The 12,533-nt window shown below is 42.3% G+C and overlaps 1 protein-coding gene across 1 annotated transcript in view; it reads left to right on the forward strand.

Moving 5' to 3' along the window:
* Positions 1-2,054, forward strand: part of MAPKAPK2 (MAPK activated protein kinase 2) — an 81,207-nt gene extending 79,153 nt beyond the window's left edge. The window contains exon 10 of the mRNA XM_082228377.1: positions 100-2,054. Within this exon, the coding sequence (XP_082084503.1) occupies positions 100-243 (144 nt within the window). The 3' untranslated portion in view covers positions 244-2,054. The remainder of the gene's footprint in view (positions 1-99) is intronic.
* The last annotated feature ends 10,479 nt before the right edge of the window (positions 2,055-12,533 follow it).

Raw genomic sequence — 12,533 nt, forward strand, 5'->3', positions numbered from 1 at the left:
TTACAAATAGGATCTTTCCTCTGGATGACAGTAATGCCTGAAGCTAGAATAATTTGGCTAGCCAGATGTTAATTTGTTTCCTCTACCTCACATTTGTAGGAGGAGATGACAAGTGCCTTGGCCACCATGAGAGTGGATTATGAACAAATCAAGATTAAGAAAATCGAAGATTCATCCAACCCGTTGCTTATGAAGAGGCGGAAGAAAGCAAACCCCGCTGAACCTACAGCACTCCCCCACTGAGGATTCAGTAGAGCCAAACCTGGTGGTTGTGAAAGCAATAACTATATCTATATATTTTTAAAAACAAATTGGAGATAAAGACTGTCATATCAAACACATGGAATTCAGATCTTTATACCAGACTAGTTATTTTTTTTTAGCTGCCTCTCATGGTTCTGACCTTTCTGAGGTCCAGCAGGAGACAGCTGCTCTATGTACAAAACATACTTTTATGTTATTTCCCAGCCCCTGGTCCTGTAGGGAAATATTTCTGGTAATCAGATTTTGTTTGTTTGTTTAGTAACATCCCCCCTTGGTTTTTTCCTCCTTCAGAGACACTGAAATTCCTGTGATCACCATTTAAAGGTTAATAATATAAATAAAATATATATAATCTATATTTTTAAAACTACTGTAGAGCTGAAATCAAGATAGGAGTCCTGTGCTGAGTACAGCGGTTGTTGTTTTAGAGTTAAAGGCTTTCAGTTTGTGTCGACAACAACAACAAAAGGCCAGGGCTGTTGAAGAATTCCACCTGAAAACGAAGGCACTGATGATACTGTGGTCTTCATTTAACATCAAGAACTGTTCCTTGGCTGATGGACCTTAAATTCAGTTTGGGAAGTTATTGTCCCAAGTACAATAGGGCTCCTTAAACTGAAAGCCTTCTGCCTCTAACTGTGCAATCACAGGATTGACTTCCTCTCACTTGTGTGTTTGTGGATCGTATGTAATAATGTGATAGGATGGATATTGTAAGTATAGGCAGGAAGGCCCACCCCCTTCTGTATTCTACCTTGAATTTTTGAGGGGTAGTGTGTGGGGAGGGTCCATGAAGCACCCAGAATTCAGTTATGATCTCAGGGTTATTTGGGTGGGTGGGAGGGATGGAAAGTAGGTGTTTGTTGAGTGGAGAAGTTCATGATTGATCTGTTTCAATAACTGATGCAGCCTTCCTGGAGCACTACATCAGAATATGTCCTGTTGCCCAGTTTCCACCACCATCTTGTGCAGTGTTAAAACTTAAGACCTTGATGCAGTTCTAAAGATCTCATGCTGCAAGGTGGCAGGCTCATATCCTCCACCCCAGCTGTTTTGTTGTGGCTCTTGTTCTGTGTTGCTGTTCACAACCATCCTGATCTTTTACTTTACCAGGAAACTGCAACTATTTGGAGCACATAGCAAAAGGCTCAAATCTGAGACTTGCATCTCATTGGGACAGAACCTGCCACATGCCCACTCTGATATGTGAAGAAAAAACAGAAACAGTACCATAAAAATGAGTCTTTTTTAGATGGATTCCTTAGCATCTTTGGGTGTTGAATAGCCAGATGGCACAAATGTTAATATGGGAATATGATGATGGGAATTCTGCCTAGAAAACCAAAAAGTCTCAGCTCAAGTTTGAAGGAGGGAATTGACATGTGCTGCAGACTTGGGCACATTTGTCTAAAGTCAAGCTCTCTTGAGTCTTACTCTACCTGTACGTTAGGGAAGAAAAGCAGGAAAGTATTCCTTCACATAAACTTTTGCCTCATTATGCTGGTGGTCAATCCCTTTTTCTGCCTCTTTCTGTATATCTTTAGTCCATGAATGAATATCTTTTGCCACGTTTGTTTCACTGGCATACTAGTGTTTTAAAAACACACACTTTTCCTTTTTTTTTTAAAGAAAGGTTTAGCTTTTAGGTGGAATTTTAGACACTGTATGAAATTTTAATTTGTAAAAAAAAAAGTTTTAATTTTTGTTGTTGGTGGTGTCTCATTGCTGGAAAAAAAACTATTTGCTCTGCTTTTTTCCCATTTTGGATTAAAGACGCCCAATACATCAGAGCTTGTGTTTGTGTGATCCATGGTGGGGGGTGGGGGAAGCCAGAGCAGGCTTTGGCTCAGAAAGGGCTGGCTATATCTGTAGCACAGAAGTGTGATCAAAGAGTTTTCTAGCAGTTATGATTTTAATACAGATCAGCTTTTCACATACAATGAGTTGTGGATTGTGCTAAAGACGGCTTGCAAGCAGGGAGTTTCAGACATATACCAGCAGTGGCTACTTGGAGAATATTGGCATGGAAGAGCCACATGAAAAGAATCGGGCCTCGTATATATGACACTTCAATAATGTCTATTTCAGATATCTACTGCAATATTCAGTTGGGGAGAGTATACGATGCTGCCAATGAGAATCTCCTGAGATGGCATTGAGAGAGCAAGGCCTCTGATATTGATCTTAATTCCCAGGCAGACCTAGTGGTGGAACAATGTGCCACTAACTTCAGTCTGCCCCTCCATTGTAGGCTCAGGCTGTATATATGTGTAAATAAACTGTATATTGGGACGGGGGGGCACTGTGGGTTAAATCACAGAGCCTAGGACTTGCTGATCAGAAGGTCAGCGGTTTGAATCCCTGCGACGGGGTGAGCTCCTGTTGCTCGGTCCCAGCTTCTGCCAACCTAGCAGTTCAAAAGCACTTCAAAGTGCAAGTAGATAAATACTCCAGCGGGAAGGTAAACGGCGTTTCTGTGTCCTGCTCTGGTTCACCAGAAGTGGCTTAGTCATGCTGGCCACATGACCCGGAAGCTGTACGCCGGCTCCCTCAGCCAATAAAGCAAGATGAGTGCCCGCAACCCCAGAGTCCGTTACAACTGGACCTAATGGTCAAGGGGTCCTTTTACCTTTACCTAAACTGTATTGTAGAGTCTCTGCTGTGCCTCATTTCCAAAAGGAAATACATACCCCAGTGTAAGCACCCGGAACCTCTGGAATCTCACACTAGAGATTGGACTGGTGTCAGAAGTGGGACACTCCCACCCCCCCCAAAAAAAAATTATAGAAACTATTTTGTTAAGGGTGCTGGGATTTGTAGCTTTGTGAGGGGGAACTACAGTTCCCAGGATTCTTTGGGGGAAGTTCTGTATTTTAAATGTATGGTTTGGATCTGCTTTGTATTGACAGGAAGCCTCTACTAGACAGAGCCAGTTGTCTAGCTCTGGTGCATCCATTGCCCTTAAACTGGCTTTAAGTTAGCATTCTGGGTTTCGAAGAGAGTGCTTCCTGGATTTTGTGACACTGCTTCAGTAAGGCCGATGTCACGTGCAGCTTTTAAAATCTGGCCAAGAGATTTTAACATGCGAGCACACAAATAGAAGGGCAAAGGTACCAGACAAATTTAGGCTTTCTCCAGCGCATGCATTGTAATTTGGCCTTTGCAACACTTATCGGTATACACACAAAATGTTGTGAAAGCTCGTGTATGGCTGCCATTGGAAAAGACTGTGGCTTGCCAGTATCTTTTACTGAGCAAACAGCACTGAAATCAGCATTTGTCATTGAGGGCGAATTGTAGAGTTGGAAGCCATGAGTTGAGCAGAGGAATGAAACAGCTCAACTACCTCAACGTGACACAGAAGGAAACCAGAGAAACCTCTTTCTTGCTGTTGAAAACTCAGCATTATAGTTAATTGTATAGGCAGATTTGTACCTTCCAGCAGCTCTGTTGCTTTGCTTTTTTAATATATATATATATATATATATATATATATATATATATATATATGCTTTCGTAGATTTTCACGGGTACAGGAATGCAGGTTTTGGTGTCTTCGGGTGTCTTCCCGTGTAAGAGTCGGGGTGTCTGTGCGACGTTTCGACGAGGTCTCACTCGTCATCTTCAGGCTGGTGCTTTCGGCTTCTTGTTACTGGAACAGAGCAGAATCTGGTGTTTGAGTTCCTATAAATACTGTTGAGGGGTGTGGTGTATAGCCTCCAACGTTCTGGGCAGAGAGGAAGTTCCTAGATTAGTGTGCCTTTTCTTCTTTTGTTCCTTAATTACTTGAGGGATATCTTGAGTGATTTCATGAGTGATATTCTGAATACCAAATGCCCCAAACTCTACGGTCTCCCCAAGATACACAAAGAAGGAACACCACTCAGACCAATAGTCAGCTCCATAGGCTCACCTCTACAAAATCTCGCTAAATTTCTCGCTAAGCAACTTCAGCCCTATGCAGAATCCATCGCTTCACACGTTACTAACTCCTTCCAGTTCATAGAAACAATAAAGAAGCAATACCTACATCCCGATGACCTACTTGTGAGCTTCGATGTTGTATCTCTCTTCACTCAAGTGCCCATTAATGAAGCCTTGACAGCCATTCAAAACAAATACAACCCCCCCAAATACATCCTGGACCTGACCAACCACTGCCTAACCAACACGTACTTCATCCACAATGGACAAAGATACAAACAGATAGAAGGAGCACCTATGGGATCACCCCTCTCACCGGTCATCGCAAATTTGTACATGGAACACTTTGAAACCAATGCTTTAGACAAGTCAGAACATAAACCCAAACTTTGGCTCAGATATGTTGACGACACCTTTGTAATTTGGCCACACGGGAAAGAAAAACTAGATAGCTTCCTCACACATCTCAACAGCCTACACCCCAAAATACAATTCACTATGGAAATAGAAGACAACAACCAACTCCCCTTTCTTGACGTCCTAATCTACAAAAAACCTGATGGCTCCCTAGGACACACTATCTACCGGAAAAAAACACACACCAACCGCTACTTACATGCACAATCACACCACCACCCTGCACAAATAAACTCCGTAGCCAAGACTCTCATCTCCAGAACCAAACGCCTGGCTGACAAAGACCACTTGACAACTGAGTTACAGAATCTCTCAAATGTGTTAATCGCCAATGGATACCAGAAAAACAGGGTTACGAAGCTAATCCAAAAAGAAACACCCCCCAAAAACCAAGACACAGAAGAAAACAATGGCATGGCCCTCCTTCCTTATATCAAGGGCACTACAGACAAAATCAGCAAAATCCTCCATAAACACAATATCAAAACAGCCTTCTGCACCAACCAAAAAATAGCCAATATCCTCAGAAACCCAAAAGACAAAATCCAGCTGGAAAACCAAGGGGTCTATGAAATACCCTGCAAAGTCTGCCCAGCCACGTACATTGGACAAACAAACAGACGAATAAATGCACGTATCGCAGAACACAAGAATGCCGTCAAAAAAGAAGAAAAAACTTCCTCTCTTTTCCAACACATGAAAGAAACAGGACACGAAATTAATTTTGCAGATTCCAAATTGCTCTTTAACATGGAACATCACCACAAGAGAATAATCATGGAAGCCATCGAGATAGAGAAACACCCTCACAACATGAACAAGCGTGACGACACGTCCCGCCTGCCAGACATCTGGAAATTAGCCCTCCCCACAAAAACCGACACCAGAACCAGAGGCACACAGAACGCCGTCACCAATCAACCACACCAGACCCAAACCCAGACCCTCTCCACAGACATATTACAGACTCCATCCAGTAGCCAAACTATAGTGGCACCTCCGGATGCTGCACCCCCCTGCAATCCCTACACAGATCTGGCTGGCACAAGGCACAAAACCACAGCTCGCCCCTATACACGAAGCCAAGCCAGAGCACAACTAAATGCAGCACAGCCATCTTCTCAGAAAAACTCTTCACAAGCTCAAGAGGTCAAGACACGAAAGCTTTAGCAACTAATCTACACTTAATGACCCACCCAGTGGTATTCAGAATATCACTCATGAAATCACTCAAGATATCCCTCAAGTAATTAAGGAACAAAAGAAGAAAAGGCACACTAATCTAGGAACTTCCTCTCTGCCCAGAACGTTGGAGGCTATACACCACACCCCTCAACAGTATTTATAGGAACTCAAACACCAGATTCTGCTCTGTTCCAGTAACAAGAAGCCGAAAGCACCAGCCTGAAGATGACGAGTGAGACCTCGTCGAAACGTCGCACAGACACCCCGACTCTTACACGGGAAGACACCCGAAGACACCAAAACCTGCATATATATATATATATATATATATATATATATATATATATATATATGCAGGTTTTGGTGTCTTCGGGTGTCTTCCCGTGTAAGAGTCGGGGTGTATATATATATATATTTGGAGATGCTGAAGTATATTGCATCAATATAAATTTATTTAATGGCACTTGATGCACCATATATCAGCCTATTTTTTTGTTGCTTGGACCTTCATTCCCTTAGAGGCCAATTTATACATTCTTTTTGAGCTGGTAAACTCCACTTATTTTTTTCAACACTTTCATTGCCTTTTCTCAGTACAGTGATACCTTGGGTTACATGCGCTTCAGGTTACAGCCTCCGTTAACCCAGAAATAGTACCTCGGGTTAAGAACTTTGCTTCAGGATGAGAACAGAAATCGTGCTCCAGCAGCAGCAGCGGGAGGCCCCATTAGCTAAAGTGGTGCTTCAGGTTAAGAACAGTTTCAGGTTAAGAACGGACCTCTGGAACAAATTAAGTATTTAACCCAAGGTACCACTGTATATATATTATTACAGAGGTATTTTAGCAACACAACAGATTATAACAAGAGCATAAGAATGAAGCAAACAAAACAAAAAATCACACTTTTGCTCATTTCCACCAGAGTAGCCACAACTGTTAAGGCCTTACTGCATTTCAACTCATGCAAAGAAGACTGCATGCAGTTCATCCAAGAATTCGAGTTACAGTCATTTATTTAGCTAGCTATACCACGCCTGAGTTGTGGGTAATCTTGTAGAAATCTGTTTCTAAGTGAATTCTATTGAAGAGTGCCAAGTTGGCATAAAAAGAGTTGTGTTTCTTGGCCTCCTTGACTAAGTCAGTCAGTGGCTGTACCCGCTCCCCGCATAATAGCTTTCATGTTGAAAGCGGCTTGTAAGAAAACAGGTACCAAATCAGAAAATAGTCAAATGTTTCTATGGGCACATTTTTGCCATAGCAAGGGTCCCAGGGGGAGGAGAGGAGGAAACCCCACTGTGCTACTGGAAGTCATAGTGCTAGATCCCGCTAGTGCAACTATCTAGTTGAATTTGGTCTCATGAGTTAGAATGGTGGCATCCTTGGGGTTGCAACTCTGTGGATGGAAGTAGCAACACACCCTTTTTCTCACACTTTGCTCCTAGTTGAGAGTAAAACAAATATGAAATGGCACTCATTTCTGTGAAGGCATCACAGTTCAAAGGAACTGTTTTGTCAATGAGTGGGAGGTGGTGAGAATTTGAATGTAGAAGTGAACTTGTTCAGGAGGTTCAGAGTCCAGCTGAATGAGATTCAAAGTTCTCAAGCAAATGGTCCTAGCCATTCTGCTTTGCCAGTGCATTCTGTGGGGAATGTGTAGATGAAGCAGACCCTTTCCCCCAAACCACAGGCCAACTTTGGCAAGCGGTTGAAACCACCCACCTATCAATCACCTAATATCATCATGACATCAGATGAGGGAGAGGTGGGTGGCCCTAGCCACCTGTCAAACTCTGCCTGTCTGGAGGGGGCAGATAAAGAGCTAGCCCATCTGGCCAAAAAGGTTCTGCACCCCAGGTTTAAGGTAAGCTATCTAATTGGTTGCTTGTCAGAATTAAGAATTTTGAATTGCAAGCAGGGATCTTATTAAAGTATGGCAAAACATCGACACCAGCTTTAACACTGCCTCGGTATGAAAAGGGCTGGAGCTGCAAAAGTGTATGCAGGCTGGGATGGAAAATAAGCAGCCTCACTGGATGGATTTGCAGTCCACTGGCACGTGGGGCATTTTGCATCCAAGCCCCTGTCTGCATGCAATTTGCGCAGAACTGACCTCAGAACAGGAAATGGTATAAAACTGTGTTTATAAACAGTGTTTACAAATGCTTGTTAGATGTTACAGTGTGTTAATTACCTTTGTTAAGTTATTGGGTTCATGTTGACCTTTAATTCACTTTATAAGAAGGTGCTGGTTTAGAATTTCTACTGAAAAACGGAGGTAATTTCAAAACAACATGTTCCAAGATAAATTGAAGGTGTGATGCCATTTTGCTGCATCATAAGTATAACTGGAAGTCACGGCTAGCTGTGAGATAAATATATCATTTTATGACTGTGTTTGGAACAAGTTGAGCAAAGATGATGCTTTATTTTCACCTAATGACAACGATTACGGACACAACCACCTTCTGTAGGTGGGGAGGAAGGAATATTTATTAGAACACTGATAATGAGTTTTATCAGATGGTACATATGTCTATAAATAACTATGTTCAGGGCTGGTTTGTTTTACATCATCACCATTTTCCTCCCTAAAAAGACAGATACTTTAGAGGCAACTTAACGTAGTGTTATGATTATTAGGATTGCCGACTGAGGTCTTTCTCTGAATGCCGCCACTTGCTGAAGTGAGTTATACTTGCAGAAAGATGCCTTTTCTGTGGTAGCACTCTGGTTTTGAAATCCCCACCCTAGAGGAGATGAATTGGCATTCCAATGATTTCAGTGCCAGTTTAAGACATGTTTGCCCAGCCATTTTAAAGGGTTTTTAGCTACTGCCTTTTAGTCTTTACTATTTTATGATGTCTTATGGTTTATTGTATTATCAGATTACAGTGGTACCCCGGGTTACAGATGCTTCAGGTTACAGACGATTCAGGTTACAGACTCCGCTAACACAGAAATAGTACCTTGGGTTAAGAACTTTGCTTCAGGATGAGGACAGAAATCGTGTGGTGGCAGCGGGAGGCCCCATGAGCTAAAGTGGTACCTCAGGTTAAGAACAGTTTCAGGTTAAGAACAGACCTCCAGAACGAATTAAGTTCTTAACCTGAGGTACCACTGTACTTGGATTGGTGGGTAGTTTAGACGTTTTTAAACAAAGTGATAATAAGTAAAGTTCAGATAGTACAGCAAAGTTTAGATAGTATAGCACAACAAATAGTAAATCATTCTGGAACTAAAACGCATAGGACCAAATGACACATAAGTATGTTTGCTAAACACACACTCACTGTTTGGCTATAAAAATAGACTGTGGATCTATATATATTTTTTAATCACAACATAATCCTAATCATAGGACGCGGGTAGCACTGTGGGTAAAACCTCTGTGCCTAGGACTTGCTGATCGTAAGGTCGGCGGTTCAGGAGCGACGGGGTGAGCTCCTGTCACTCAGTCCCTGCTCCTGCCAACCTAGCACTTTGAAAGCACGTCAAAGTGCAAGTAGATAAATAGGTACCACTCCGGTGGGAAGGTAAACGGTGTTTCCGTGTGCTGCTCTGGTTCGCCAGAAGCGGCTTAGTCATGCTGGCCACATGACCCAGAAGCTGTGCGCCGGCTCCCTTGGCCAATAAAGTGAGATGAGCACTGCAACCCCAGAGTCGGTCACGACTGGACCTAATGGTCAGGGGTCCCTTTACCTTTACCTTTAATCCTAACCATGCATACTCAGAAGCAGACATTAATTCAATGGACCTTACTCTTGTGTAAGTGGGGGTTAGGATCACAGCCTAAATGGATGGGAGACAGGAGTAAAATACTCCCCCCTACTGCTTGCTTCGCTGTGCTGCACACTTTAATTCCCCACTCCCAGTCTATCTCCAGTGGCAAAAGTGAGTCTCATGGGAATAAAGTCCTCAAAGTGGGGAGGAGAGAGTGGGTGGCAGGTTTACTCCCATTCCCTGTGTTCTATTTAGTAATGAAAATATACCCAAACCAGCAAGCACATGTTTAGCAGACATCAACACTTCTGGTTTTTCAACAACGCCGTTTGGATACATACAAAAAGTAAATGGAGGCTACTCCTCTACTAGAGTATTAGTGCAACCCAACACCTCTTTTCTCTACCCTTTCGCCTTCCTTCCTACATTCCTGGCGCCTTCATTACACATCGGTGACAGGAGAAAACTCTTCAACCAGGCATTGGGCTGATTAACATTTTAAGGGCTTTAAAATGTGTCTGTGGGAGGGGAAGTTATTGGTTTGCTTGGCTTTTGTTTTATCAAGTATTTTGTATTTTCATTTTGTATTTTTATGTTGTAACCTGCCCCTGTGATCTTCAGATGAAGGGCAGCATACAAATTTAATAAATAATAATAATTCCATCACTGGATTTCCAGTTCTTAACAAACCTACTTATTTGATAATGCACAATGAGTTCTTCATTCGTGCCATAACTATTGTTTTAAAAATTATAAGCTGTCTTTCCAGCGCTCAAGGTAGCATACAGAGACCACTGCTTCGCCCTGAGCAGGAAAAAAATCTCACTGATGCCACTTCAGAATAATTGATTGAAACCATGGGGAAGAGCCATAGCTCAGTGGTACCACATCTGCTTTGCATCCTGAAGGTCAATTCCTGGCATCTTCAGGTAAGGCCCAGAGACCCCTGCCTGAAACCCTAGAGAACTATTGCCAGTCAGTTCCGACATTGCTGAGCTAGATGGACCAATGACTGGGCTCAGAATAATGTAGCTTCCTATGTTCCTATGCTTCCTATCCATAACCTGCTTTTCCCCATCCATGTACTAACCAGGCCTGATCCTGCTTAGCTTCTGAGATCAGACAAGATCTGGCGTGTTCAGGGTAGTATGGCCATAGACTCATAACCTGCTTTTTAGGCAAAAAGACCTCAACGTGGTGTACAAAAACTAACATAGTAGTAAGATGGCCATCGCCCTCAGGCTTATAATCAGAAGGATGTGAAAAAACATGTCATCCATAATCAGCATATTTTTATTTGGCTTAAATTCTCTCCCAGTTAAAAATATTCCCCATGATAGGCAGAAGTGGTAGCCAGCTAGTTTGATGAGAGAAGTCTGTGGTCTTCTCTGATGCTGTTTGTTTATGGTGTTATATAACTAACACCGTCATATAGACTCACTCAGGCCAACTCATATTTTAAATTCCAAACCACAATAGCATGTGATATTGGGAAGTAAAATCAAATGCTTCCCCATCATACATGTATAGTGGCGGCAGTTTTCCCCACCCTAAAATAACCAGAGGCCTTATGGAAGAATTTACTGTATTTTTCCGTGTATAAGATGTATAAGACGCCCCCTATTTTGGGGGACTCCAAATTAAGAAAACACCACTCGGCACTACCCATGTATAAGACGAGCCCCAATTTTAAACCTATTTTTTTTGCTTTTAAAAAACCTAGCCTTATACATGGAAAAATACAGTACAGTGGTGCCTCGCAAGACGAAATTAATTCGTTCCGCGAGTTTTTTTTGTCTTGCGAAGCACGGTGTCAGGAAAGTTTTGGAAAAGCTTCAAAAATCACCAAAGTCTTTAAAAACCTCAAAAAAAGCTACCACACTGCGTTCTATGAGTTGCTCCTCGAAGTCAAGTCGCAACTGTATTAACAGTGTTAAGAAAAAGGAAACAAACTTGCAAGACGTTTCCGTCTTGCGAAGCAAGCCCATAGGGAAAATCGTCTTGTGAAGCAGCTCAAAAAACAAAACCCCTTTCGTCTAGCGAGTTTTTTGTCTTGCGAGGCATTCGTCTTGCGAGGTACCACTGTACATCAATAAATGTTTATTAGATTAACAATTTGAGTTTTCAACAGAATCCTCTAAATTCTCAGTACTTGCACCAGTTTCTTATTTGCATATGGCTGATGCAATTCCAGGTAAAATTGTTGCAAACACGTTTTGACTATAAGCAGTACCTTTGCTTGTTGCTGTGATGGCAGATGGTTGTCAAATTTTGTCTGATGCTATCTAATGTAAATCACGTTGCATAGTTTTTGAGAAAGATGACCAAGTGATTTAATACATAGCACCAGTGCTATTTTTCCAGAAAAGGAGGTGCCAGAACTCATCATGAACACCTCCCTTGTTCTCTTATATAATGGCAATGGGGCTCACTAATTACTACAGATTTTCTAATTTTGAAGTGTTTGCCAAAGCTATTTGGATGTTAATCTAGATTAGTTACGGGTGGTGAGCATTTTAGGAGTGACCAGCTGACACGTGATCGCCAATGCGCAGGTCCTTTTGGACCCAGAAGAGGGTGTAACACGGGCATAAGGGGGAGGGGCATAAGGGGGTGGGACATGCTTATGCATGTTCTGCTAATGTTCGCGGGGGCCAGGAACGGAACCCCTACATGAAATGGTCACCACCTGTGTATGGAAATATGCCGTTTAAACACAATGGGCCTAGCCTAAAAATTGCTCTGCTAGCCAGTGTGAACACGATGGCACTCGCTTACTGCTTTATCTAACAACATCAGTACAACACTGTTCCAGGAACATTCACCAGCACCAATATGCCAAGACAAATAATGAGTTACTAATCGGAAGTTGGCAGAAAGAGACAGTTAAAAGATATGCGACTAAAAGCTTGCATACGTTACAATACTGCACCTTAGCTCTCGTTCCTTGGTCTGCTCTAAATTCTGAATGCATGGCAAAATGATTGTTGTAACAGCTTCACTCTGTGCTCTGATTTCCATC

This window comes from Podarcis vaucheri (genome assembly GCF_965113315.1).
Source record: "Podarcis vaucheri genome assembly, chromosome: 6".
In the NCBI taxonomy this organism is placed as follows: domain Eukaryota; kingdom Metazoa; phylum Chordata; class Lepidosauria; order Squamata; family Lacertidae; genus Podarcis; species Podarcis vaucheri.